The sequence below is a fragment of the Syngnathoides biaculeatus genome, chromosome 9 (assembly GCF_019802595.1).
Source record: "Syngnathoides biaculeatus isolate LvHL_M chromosome 9, ASM1980259v1, whole genome shotgun sequence".
Classification (NCBI taxonomy): domain Eukaryota; kingdom Metazoa; phylum Chordata; class Actinopteri; order Syngnathiformes; family Syngnathidae; genus Syngnathoides; species Syngnathoides biaculeatus.
The window spans coordinates 12,181,948-12,195,160 of NC_084648.1; the positions used below are offsets into that span (position 1 = coordinate 12,181,948).

The 13,213-nt window shown below is 42.4% G+C and overlaps 1 protein-coding gene across 2 annotated transcripts; it reads left to right on the top strand.

Annotated features, from left to right (window-relative positions):
- The first annotated feature begins 11,123 nt into the window (after positions 1-11,123).
- On the top strand, positions 11,124-12,457 carry lsm6 (LSM6 homolog, U6 small nuclear RNA and mRNA degradation associated). 2 transcript variants are annotated; one of them, XM_061830308.1, is made up of 4 exons: positions 11,124-11,255; positions 11,876-11,983; positions 12,070-12,183; positions 12,290-12,457. In XM_061830308.1, the coding sequence occupies exons 2-4, from the start codon at positions 11,890-11,892 to the stop codon at positions 12,322-12,324; spliced, it is 243 nt and encodes an 80-aa protein (XP_061686292.1). In that variant the 5' UTR covers positions 11,124-11,255; positions 11,876-11,889; the 3' UTR covers positions 12,325-12,457. The 2 variants fall into 2 exon arrangements, with proteins under 2 accessions (XP_061686292.1, XP_061686293.1); XM_061830309.1 differs by having other exon boundaries at positions 11,220-11,335.
- Positions 12,458-13,213: the final 756 nt, after the last annotated feature.

The following is a 13,213-nucleotide window of genomic DNA, read 5'->3' on the forward strand; positions in this document are numbered from 1 at the left end:
TTTCAGACCCCTCCATGATTTCTAAGTGGGAGAACTTGCAAAATAGCAGGGTCTTCAAATACTTATCTTCTTCTCTATATCTACAGTCTCGAGCGTCAAGTCCCACGCAAGTTCCAAGTCACCGCAAGCAAAAATCAACTCGAGTCGAGTCCCCGATAAATTTCAAGCACGTCACGTTAAAGGAAGTCATTACCTTGTTTTAAGGAAGTCGTAAATCAAGTTGATCTTGCGCCGTCGTGACATATATTTGCACATTAGCCACTTTGCTGGATCTTGCGTTAGCTAGCTGTACACATTCCCAATTAAACAGTTTGTTTCATATATATATATATATATAATATATATATATATATATATATATATATATATATATATATCGCACCCTCTCTCTTCTGTGAGATTGGCTCATTGTGAAAAAGAGCTTCTCTGCCGTCTGGACGCTGGCCAGCTGACATTCCGCAGAGACAAATTGAGAGAGAGCGGCGCTCGGGCAGATTTATCGGGCCATTGGCTCGCCTTAGGAATTCGCTTGTAACATGGCACTCCTGCGAAAAGGGATGAGGGAATTAGTGTAAAACATACCCCCCCCCCCCCCGCGCGTACTGTTCCCCCCCACCCCAGTGCCCACCCCTTCTCCCACCATTTTAAGATGTTCTATTGCTTCCATATATTTCCCCCGCCCCCTCACCCCCCCCCTTCCCTTAACGCACTTGCTTTTATATCGGCGCGGATAGATGGAAGATGGATGGGTCCTCGCTTCCTTTGATAGCCATGAATATTCAAAAGGGGCTGGCGGGGGGGAAGATTGCCGTATTGTATTCCAGCTAACGTGTGCGCTGGGGTTTTCTCGAGCACTTTGGCCGTATTTTGTCGTGAAATCTGGACGTCAACGTCCCTATTGGATGTGGCTCGCTGCCCAAGGAACTAAACTAATTGTGATTTATTCAAAACCATTGCAAAAAAAAAATATATATATATATATCATATTCTTTTCAGTACTTTAGCCAGGTTTTACTGCATGTAATTAGGGAGTGAAATGATGTTTTTTTTAGGCATTCACGTGATGCATAATAGGTATCATAACTATTGTAGATATTCTATACAAATGTGTGGGGGTACTGTACTTCTCGTCAATGTTTTGTTGTGAAATCTTGATGGAATAGAGGATATTTCAGGAATGTACACGATGTGTCGGAGGAAGACCATTTGTAGCCATAAAAGTGCGGGGCTTTTGTTCAACACACAAAAAAATGTCACAAAATCTCAACTGTATTTTTAGGCATTTACATGATGTACAGTAGAATTACATATTTGATTGCAGCTACTGTATTCTATAGTATATGGACATATGAGAGTGGGCTCAGTACTGCACTTAAGCAAAACTATCATAAAATCAGGACTTGGGATACCCATCCATTTGCCTTAGCCGCTTATCCTCACAAGGATCACGGCGGTTGTCAATGGGCAGGAGGCGGGGTACACCCTCAACTGGTCGCTAGCCAATCGCTGGGCACATCGAAACAAAGAGTCGCACTCACAATCACACCTAGGGGTAATTTAGAGGGTCCAATTAAGGGTGCATATTTTTGGGATGTGGGCGGAAACCGAAGTGCCCGGAGAAAACCCAGACGAGCACGAGGAGAACACGCAAAGTCCACACAGGCGGGACCGAGATTGAACCCGAGACCTCAGAACTGTGCGGCCACCGCTTTCCCAGGTGGGCCGCCGGACTTGGGACAAAATTGGATTTTCCTGGCAATCACATGACTCCAAAAATCTTAATTTCGTGTGGTACACGTTTTGGTGCAGAGCTTGTTATTGTTAAGTGTGCAAAAATAAATCATAATATTCTGCCAGCACTTTAGCTAAATAGTGTTGACAACCGAATTTAGAATATTGCTGTTAATTTTTATTTCACAAATGTGTGTGGGGTGGTTCTTTATATTGCTTTAGCAATACTTTGTCATGAAAATGTTATTAGATTTTCTTGTTTTAGCCAATATATCCTAAAAATATCCCCAAAACTATACTGTATATCAATTCTCTTCTCCACTTGAGCAGGATTTTGTCACAAACTTGGCTTTTCTTTATATTGAAATGATGTACGAAAGGAACACTTTGTAGCAATGTTATACAAACTAGTGGCGACTTCTTTTCAGGACGTTAGCGAAATTTTGCTCATCCTGACGGTCCACTTGCATTCCCTTGAATCCACTTACTTTTATACCAGCGCAGATGGATGCGAGACGGATAGGTCGTAGCATCTTATGACAGTCATGAATATTCAAGAGGCGCTGGCGAAGGAAGACTTCTCGACTGGATCCCGGCGATTGAGTCACAGTTCCACTGGTGGTCAAAAGATGGAGGAGCGATATGCGTGTGTGTGTGTGTGTGTGGTGTGTGTGTGTGTGTGTGTGTGTGTGTGGGATTTGAAAGGAACGGCTCCCGGTTCTCCCAATCCTTTCAAGGGTGAGAAAGAGAGAGAGAGAGAGAGAGAGAGAGAACACTTCTATCTCTGTACCATCTATCAAGCAGATAGATAGATAGATAGATGGATAGATAGATAGATAGATAGATAGATAGATAGATAGAGAGAGAGAGAGAGTATGCTGTTTGAATTTTACGTGGATGGATTCCATTCGCTCCTTTTGTCAAATTTAGGAATCCAGTGTTTCTCTGGCAGTTGTGATACAATACATATTGCAGCTATGCTATACAAGGTGTGGAGGAATCCAGTCAAGACTTCACCCAAATTTGGCACAGGAATAAAGGATTTTCCTGGCATTTACATGATCCATATTGTAGCTATATGGTACACTTTATAAATGTGTGTCGCGGTTCTATTCGGGACTTGAGCCAACTTTTGCCGTGAAACCAGGACTAGAATGTATAGTGTATCCTTGCTGGTCTGATGATGATGATGATGATGATGAGTTATAATACGTAGCTACCGGTCAACAGATTGTGTACACTTGCACAGATCCAGCACGTGGCCGCATTACAAATCCAGCCTTTAAGGAGAACGCTGGGACAAAGAAAAGTGAGCGAGATTTCTCGCCGTCTGAAACGAGAACACCGGGGCATTCTTCTTGGCGGGGCGGTCTATGAATGTGAGAACATGTCTCCACCTGCGACCCGGCGGTGATCAATAGAGAAACGTAACGGCCTTCACCTCCAAACCGTCTGGAGAACGCCGTCGTCTCCGTCCGAGCAGACAGCGCGCGGCCCATTAATTACTTGTATTAGCATCCATTTTGGGAAATAACGTTCGCGAGGGCTTTGCATCCGCGTCATCCGTCAGCGTCTAGAGGTTATCTGCCAACTTGATGAACAGAGAGATTGGCGATGAAACACAAGGTGGGACAGTATGGCAATATGTTATAGTACGCCGGCGCAGCTCATCAGGAAAGAGAGGACGAGTGGCTTTGTTCCAAATGTCACCATGCATATTTATGGGCGCGCTGGAGTGGCTTCTTGTATAAGCACCATTCACCATCTATCAAGCGAAAGGGGAAAAAAAAAAAAAAAAAAAGAAAAAATTAAAAAAATTCATGACAGCATCACTCTGACAACTCGGTGGCAGAGTGACAAAGTGGAAAAACGTGTGGGGGTGGGTGAGTTCTATTTGGCGCGGGGGACAAGATTGGGGATATTGAATAGTGGTTTTCTTTTTTTTTTCTTCCTGGCATTTCCCTGATGTACACTTACAATAGCGATTATGGGTTAAAACATTTATTAAACTGACTACCAATGTACGGTATTTCATTTTTGTCTTTATGATTGTGGGTTGCTAAAATTGCAAACCGGATATTCAATTCAACACTTTGATCTTTTGTCATGACTGGAAATTAGGCATTTCCTGGAATTTACAGGTTGCAGAGTAAGAATAAATATCTTATTTATGTGTAAAAAGGGGCGGCAACCAGATTATAGTCCAAAAATTTGAGAAAAAAATTGAAATTGTGATCAAATGTCTTTAGGGAGGCATTACGGTGGACCAACTGGTCTCGGGTTCGATCCCGGCCCCTCCTGTGTGGAGTTTGCATGTTCTCCCCTTGCCTGCGTGGGTTTTCTCCGGGCACTCCGGTTTCCTCCCACATCCCAAAAACATGCAACATTAATGGGTGTGATTGTGAGTGCGGCTGTTTGTCTCCATGTGCCCTGCGATTGGCTGGCAGCCAGTTCAGGGTGTACCCCGCCTCCTGCCCGTTAACAGCTGGGTTAGGCTCCAGCACCCCCCCCGCCCCGCAGCACTTGTGAGGATAAGTGGCAAAGTAAATGGATGGATGGTATTAGTAATGTAGAACCAACCAGTTCAGGGTGTACCCCGTCTCCTGCCCTTTGACAGCTGGGATAAGTTCCAGCACTCCCGTGACACTCGTGAGTATAAGCGGCTAAGAAAATGGATGGATGGATGTATAAAAAGGTCATTTTTCATGACTATTATACATTCAAACGTGCAGAGGGGTTCTAATTGGCGCTTTCGCCAAGTTTGAATATTAAATCAGGACAGGAATGAAAATTATAAAGCCATATTCCGTTACTAATTTACACTAACGACTCACCAAGTGGGTCCCGACCACATGACATCGACTGCCTAACATCCACTTATTATATGTACATTTATTTATATGCGTGTGCATTTGTGTCCCCTGTGGATAAGTGGTTGCCGACGGGTTGGTCTGAATGGATTTTTATTCATGGTAAAGTACTTGAAAAGTACTATGAAAATAAAGTTTGATTGATATTAATTGGGAATAAATACCAGTGCCAGCTGCCTTTTTTTTCTACCAACGCAATCGCAGAGCTCTCCCGCTTCAAACTTACGTTAATCAATCAAATTCTGGCCCTGTCTGTGTGGAGTTTGCCTGTTCTCACCGAGCCTGTGTGGGTTTCCTCCCACATCCCAAAAACATGCAACATTAATTGGACACCCTAAATTGCCCCAAGGTGTAATTGTGAGTGCGACTGTTTGTCTCCATGTGCCCTGCGATTGGCTGACAGCCAGTTCAGGGTGTACCCCGCCTCCTGCCGGTTGACAGCTGGGATAGGCTCCAGCACTCCCGTGACCCTCGTGAGGATAAGCAGCTAAGAAAATGGATGGATGAACTCACGTGGTTTGTGGTGCAAAGAAGGTTGCAGAGCACCACGGATATGGAACGATGACGGTCATCCAAACATGGTCAGGCATAAGCCGTCATATTAACGCCACCGACAAGACTGCTCGCCCCCCACGTTTTGCAACAAAATGCAGGTGGGACCTTTTCACTTCTCTGCCCCCGTCGGGATGCTACCACCGCCTAGTACAAGATGAGGTGACATGAGGGATGGGGGGGGGGGGGGGGGGAGGAGAAAGCAAGCGCCACCGAGCGTAAAAACCTCAGGAGGGCCGCGTCTGAGCCGCGTAGAGCAGGACGGCCAGTCTGACTGTCTGCTCGTACGGATCCTCGGGGAGGGAGCTTGGCTCCGGGGTTGGCAGCCGGACGGAGATGCGGGGGACCCCTGGGGGATCGCCAAGCACATAGAATTGTCTAAGTCTCTATTCAAGTCTCGGTTGCGAGACAATAGAGAAAACCGGCGAAATGGATTTGTCCTGTTATTTGCTGTCAAAGTTTGGACATGTCACAACAATAAAAATGCCCTAAATGTCCGTCTAACAAGTGACTTTTCCTGAGGTGATCCGAAATGCACAAAAATGAAAATATTTGAAGATGGCATTCTTTTGAACAGATGCTGAAAATTGTATGGACACTGAAAATGTTCCGGACCTTTTGGGGGACGATGGTAAAAGTATTCAAGACGGAGCTTTGAACTGTCCCGAAAACCGTGTTACCAGCACATTTGTACAGTTTCCTGCAGACACATGTACCCATTGGTCTTTAAGTGGTCAGAGTCCAAATCATGTATCCAATACGTGTATTTTTATGAAACACTGGCGACATTGTCCCTAGAACTGTCTTCTGTACCACCAAATTTGCACTGGTTCCTGGAGAAAAATGCACCTGTTGGTCTCTGAAGAGTCATGACCATAAAGCACATAAAATATTTCAAAAAATCGGCCCAAAATATACCGTGTGGGCATGGAAAACTAACAGTACGGAAGTGTTAATGACACCCCCCGCCCACCCCACCTCCACCCATGGTCCCACAAGGCATGTCACCAGCCAGTTGTCAGAGCCGAGTCATTAAAGGGAAGGGGTGCCATGCGTCATTGGCATGCTTATAATCAGGAGCAAAGCCCAAGGGGGGTGGGTCGCATGTGGTATTGCAGTTTGAACACGGACTGACATATTACATAACCTAAAGCCACCCAGCATGTAAAAATTGACATTTTCCCTCTGCTTTTGTTCTATATACAGAAAGTCCTTGTTTATTACCCCGCGCTACCAATAAAGGAAATCTGCAAAGTTGTTATTTGTTATACTGTATTATTATATACATTTTTTACATTTCAAATACGTGATTCAATTCCAACGAGGGATGCTTTAGAGAGATGAATTTCATTTATCCATTTGAGGTCACTATTCACACAATCTACACAAGCACATTCTTCTGTAGGCAGGCCCAGTTCCTCACAGAAGGTCCTGGCATTGAAATCAGCTAAAAGCATAATGGGAACCCAGGATTAATTGCAGTGATGTTTTTAACTATAATACTGTTGTTGGAGAAAATCAAGTTTAACGTTGCTCTTTACTTGCATCTGTTCCTGTATATATTGTTAATAGACAGCAAACATTATGATTTGCTGTGACAGATGCGACAAGGAAAACAACTTCTTCATGATTTTGTTATGTTTTAACAATGTCTGAGGACTGGGTTCCAAATCATACTCAATGTTGTAAAGTTTCACCACAGATTTTTTTTTTTTTGCCCCGTCTCCTGGTATCTCCTCCACGTTGTTGACACTTAAGACACGAAATCTTGTGGGCACTGACTATCTGGGTGTGCCACTCAAGAGGAGCAATATACAATTTATCACTCAGATTATCCAGAAAGAAAAAGTTATCTTTTGATCACACTTTGTTGTTTGGTAAATTATTAAAAGTGATATGGTTGCTGTCACCTATCCTGGTTCTCTCACTTTTCTCGTAGTATCTCATCAATATCCTTGTCATGTACTGGTGTTGATGGATTAATAACTAAATTCCTTGCATAAAAGAAGAGAGGTTATGTTTTGATCGTAGATTGTTGTCTGGTTAGTTATAAGATTACCGTAATTTCCGGCCTATAAACGGCGACTTTTTTCCACACGCTTTCAACCCTGCGGATTATGCGGTAAAGCGACTAATTTGTGCCGCAAGGGGGCACTCTGGCCCTGTTAGCGCTATGCTACCGTGATACTGATGTGTCTCAGTGATTTTTACCAGTATGTTTTTTTTAACCAGTCCTGTTAGCGTTGTGCTAGCGCTAGCATTAGCATGGCACTAGCGTTAGCTTTAAACTCTCTGTGTACCGTTTTTCTTTGTAAATACCTCGTGTTTCAATGCGGGTTTCAATGTGTGCACTTGTGGCTTTTACACAGCTGTGGCGTATGCATGTACCAAGTGGTATTTCCTTTACAAATGTCCTGGGTGAGGCTTATAACCAGGTGCGCTCTGTGGGCTGGGAATTACGGTAGCTCCACGTACTGGCCCGTCTCCTGGTATCTCCTCCGCGCTCGTCGGTATTGACTGATATATAACGAACTTCCTGTGTAAGCAAGACACCGTCCTCCACCCACCAGGCGCGTGGATGTCGCCAACCTGGAGGAGCTGCACCGTCTGTGTGCTTATTGCCTATCTAACTGGTTGATGATTATGATGGGTTGTTGCCAGTTTGTCTCTTTGTATCTCGTCCACACTCTTAACACCGCCAACCAATAACAGTTTGTAAGTAGGACTATACAAAAATTTGTGGTTTTGTTTTGATTCCAGTTTTGTTGGTGGGTTACGTATTAGATTAGGTTGTTGCCACCTCTCCGGGGGTTCTGGCCTGTCTACTCGTATCTCTTCCACACTCTTGACACCACCAAGCAACAACAGCTTGTAAGTAGGATTGTACAAAAATGAGAGGTTATGTTTTGATTATAGCTCGTTGGTTAGCGAGTTAGCTCCTCTGATACGCTGGCCTTTATCCCGGCATCTCTTGACACCGTTCTGGATACAGCAAACTTTAAGGTCACGGTGGATATCCTGGAGGAGCTCCAGTTATTTAGCTGTGTTAGTTGGTGGGTATGCTACGTTGTGTCCAGCTCTTGCAAATTTCCTAGCGTGAAAGTATCCAAGACGTTACAGTTAAAGGATTCTATAGACGCAAGCGCCGGGTCTCTCTCGATCCACACATCTGTTTTTATATGAAAACACCCCCAAGCTTTTCCATTATCCTCTCCATATCAAGCCTGACCCGCCGAGAAAACCTGGCCTCGGAGGGGTCACTGCGGTCCAGACGATCGCCTCAACCTGAGCCAACGCCAACCCCCACCTGTGGCTTGCTTATTGCTTTAGGATACAAGCCCACCCCCCCGACACTCCGCCGCCCCCTCACACCTTCTCCTTACAGCCCCCAACACCACTCCCGTTTCCCCATTTCCCACCTACAATGGCATCTTCAATCGGCGTAATCTTTCTATTTCACAAGTCACTCTCTCAGGGTTAAGGGGCTTGGAAATGGAGCAAGGATTTGTCTCGCGATTGATAGCGCCGCTATTCTGTCCAACAACTCTTATCCGAGGAGGCAAGCCAGAGTATACATTGATATATATATATATATATATATATATATATATATATATATATATATAGTTGGTATACAATCACGTATCAATGCGTTTAAAACATTGCAAAATTCCACAGATGAATGAAGGTGAAAAACTAATCCACCGTCTGCAAAAAAAATCCTCACATGACCAAACCCTGAAAACAAGTTAGCGGACTTCCTGTGCATGTTTTAACGAGCAGGACTTTGATTTGATGACATGTTGTTTGAAGCCAGAACTTCAAAATTAAAAATTACAAACTAAAAATTTCATCCATCTTTTTATCCAAATTCTTCAAATTATCTGGGTTAGGGTCGAAGGGGAAGCAGCTGAAACAGGGAAGCCCGGACGGTCCTCGTCCAGCTCTTCCAGGGGGAAACATGAATTTATCGCTAAAATTGATTAATCACTCACTCTATAATCATAATAATAATTTTGATGTCAGCTAGAATAGTTTTTTGGGGGACATAATTGCTAAGGAAGTATATGTATATCCTCATGCTGTGGAACAAAAATATTTCCACAGATTTTTAGATTGTTTTTGACGGATTTGTTAGTAGGATAGTGATAGGATTTCATCCATCAATCCACTTTCTTCGGCACCTGGAGCCTATCCCAGCTGTCAACGGGCAGGAGGCACGGTACACCCTGAACGGGTTGTACATAGAGACAAACAGTCGCACTTACAATCACACCTAGGGGCAATTTAGAGTGTCCAATTAATATTGGATGTTTTTGGGATGTGGGAGGAAACCGGAGTGCCCACCCTGATAAAACCCATGCAGGCACGGGGAGAACGAAACCGAATCCTCAGAACTGTGAGGCCAACGCTTTACCAGCTGATCCACTGTTGTCGCCGATAGGATTTCAGGAGAAGAAGAAAAAAAAAATCACATTGAATATTCATTAACTGATGTCTGGGCGTATATACGGCTCTCAACCAATATCGTGTATGACTGGAACATAGCGGCAGATAGCAAATTAACCTCTAGCCTCGCCGGCGCTAGCCATGCCCTGCTAACAAGCAACCTGTCTACATACACTCCCTTCTCTTGTGTTTTAGCACACACACGTACGTCCGTCCCCCTGTATCTTTTCGCCCTATTTCCTTCCCGTGACATCGTTTTTCATGTAGCACCCAAGCTGTGCGCCATTTGGGTCACGCGCCCCGGCCAACCGCGGCGTTATCAGATGTGACACCGTCTCCTAACCTTCGCCCGGCAGCCCGGACAGCGCAGTAATAACAATGACAGTGAAAATAAAAAATAAAATACATGGGAAAAAAATGATAAACTAAAACTTCAAGGTTATTTTTCACCATTTACAACAGTTTCCAGGAGTCTTAATCCTGATTATTATGTGTGAATTTTCACTGGACACATCATATGTTGTGGGTCAATTTACAAAATTTGTAGAGATATTTGTATGTGTACAAGTTAGCCTCAATGAAGACAAACTTTGTAGCACTTGTACAAAAGAGTTACCTATTTAAATATCTTCATTGTATGACACATTAAGTATTTTTTTATTGCTGTCAAATGTCAAAAGGGGTCAAATTTGCATGTATTTAGTGGTTAAATGGCAGAATTACTTGAGAGAGGTGTTTCTTTGGTATGTATAGTGAATGAAACAGTTGATATGCATATAAGTATAATGATTTTACTGCACATTGAAAGTCCACTCAGTAATGAATAAAAATAGAGGAATTTTACTTGGACTAAACAGGAGAAATAAATGATTTAAGTGTGAAATACATTAATACAAGGACATTTGTGATTATATTATTATTATTTTATTTTTTTCTTTGTTTTGAGTGTATGTTTTATAGTTTTGTATACATTACACTACAAGTCTGTTGTGTATATTTATTTTTACTTTTCGTCTCCATCCAAGTTGACATTGCATTTATTATCAATTGATGTACTTGGATGAAGGTTAAAGGTAAATAAAAATACACTCACGTAATTCATTCATTCATTCTTTTCCCAAACTGCTTATCCTCACTCGGGTTGCAGCCGTGCAGGCGTTTTTCTCAGCTAACTCTAGACGAGATGCAGGGTACACCCTGACCTAGAAATAATTTTTTTTCCAATCCCTAATTCAGTGATTTCCAAACTTTATAGAGCCAAGGCACATATTTTACAATTGAAAGATCCCAAGGCACACCGACAAAAGTAAATGTCACCAAAAATGGATCAATTAATTACTGTATGTACTTCCTGCCATCGAATAGAAGAGGATTTATTTTGTTCTGTCTTTCATTGTGCCTCACTGGCATAAATACATGAATAAAGATACATTATTTCTTGGAATAAATGTTTTTTTTTAAGAAATGACATAGAATTGGATAACTTCCCACGGCACACTGGGAATCACTGCCCTAATTTAGCTGTTATTGCGTTGTCGTTCTATTTGTCCGCGCTCTCCCGCCGTACCGTCCTCGTATCTGATTGGTCGAGGAAGTGCAGTCCGTCTTCTCGCTTCATTCGCAATTTCGCATCGGTCTGACACCGTTCAAAAGGTACTTTGGTGCTTTTTCGCGAATATTTCATAAATGTAAAGTATTGTATGCGCCGTTCCAGTATAGTATGAATTCAATGTGTATGTATGTTCTACTCAAACTAATTCACCCAGCGTTAAGTCCAAAGTTGTCCAACAAGTATTTGGATTAGCTACCTACAAGCCACTGCCTGCATTCTAAAACCGTTTCACGCATCGACATTATTGTCGGACGTCGCGTTGAATAAATACGGTTACCTTTAAAAATAAAAAAAAACACCTGGTGCGTGTCCGGCTAAAGTCTAGCAACCGGTTTCGGGGGCACAGATACAGTAGATATATGGGTTACGCTATGCAGCAGCTAACGTGGCTAACCGAGATAGCAATGCAGTTTGAAGTTCAACACTCTCCAAATAATTTGTAACAATGGTAGTTGATTACGCCATTGTTGCACCTCTACTTGATTGTTAGTAACCTTTTTTATTTGTAACAGATTGAATCGCCAATCATGTAATAAGAGAAATGCTAAATATTGTGGAGAAATGTTAAATATTGCAGGATTTGTCAGAATGCAAATGCTCGGTGTTCCCCCGGGCCATGCCTTGCTTGCACCTGAGCTCACCAAACTCTTTCTCCTCGCAGCTTCCTAACCCAGGATGAGTCTCAGAAAGCAGACGCCCAGTGACTTCTTGAAGCAGATCATTGGGAGGCCGGTGGTGGTCAAGCTGAACTCCGGTGTCGATTACCGAGGTAACCTAAACCTTTCAACCTCCGTCTTGAATGACTTTTGAAAAATCAGTGAACTAAATAGTTAAATGATTCATATGTGCGGACAGGTGTCCTGGCCTGCCTGGATGGTTACATGAACATCGCCATAGAGCAGACGGAGGAGTATGTCAACGGGCAGCTCAAGAACAAATATGGGGACGCCTTTCTAAGAGGAAACAATGGTAAGAGAGTCGTTACATGATATTTTGTAACTCATGCCCGCAACAAAAACAACACACCGTGACATGTTTTGCAATAAAACCCACAAACTGTTTTCTGTCTCCACAGTTCTTTACATCAGCACACAGAAGAGGAAAGTTTAGTTTTTTGTTTTTTTTTGCCACTTTGGTTCATTTTTTTGCTGATGTTAATTTGTGTTATGATAACCTGAATACTGAAGAAGGTTTTGTAAATGTTGACTTGATAATAAATAGTGAGTTTTGAGTTACAGCTCCAGTTCGGAACCTTGTTTTTATTATATTTTTTGCTGTTTAGGGAAAATGCCTTTAATAACTGAACAGGAAATGCTCTAAATAACTTTTTAACATTGTTAATTTATATTAAAAAAAAAAGTGTTTACAAATAGTTGCGTGTGAGGTATAAGCGTAGATTAAGCCTAGCCTAACTTTTCCCGAGCTATTTTACCCACAATCCTTTACAGCAGCAATATTTAGACCAGGGGTCACCAACATGGTGCCCGCGGGCAGATAGTTGCCCACGAGGCAAGTTCTAAAAATAGCACAGGTCAGAAATTGTTTTAAACTTTGAATCTGACTTGTTTACATTAATTACTTTTTTTTTTTTAATAATCTCGTATAACAATGTATTTCTATGTATGTAAAATATAAGAAGTTTTGTTATTTTGGAAGTTCGCCGCAAACAGGTCATGTCGCCCTTCATACAATCGGTGCTCACAAAGTAGCCCTCGCCCTCAAAAAGGTTGGTGACCCAAGATTGAGACCAACAACAAAGTTTACAAAGGTGTTTGAGAGTATAAAATAGACCTAAATTAATTAAATATAACTTTTATGTGAGTAAAAAAATAGAACAAGTGTAATGTATCAAGAATATAATCCGAGTGAACAACAGCAATGTGAAGAAAAACTGCCTCAATAATTCATATTAGTAGACATACCGGGGAACCCCCACACACAAGGTTGGTAAAATTTGGAGATAAATATACGAGAAAACGTATACAAAAAAACAATTGCC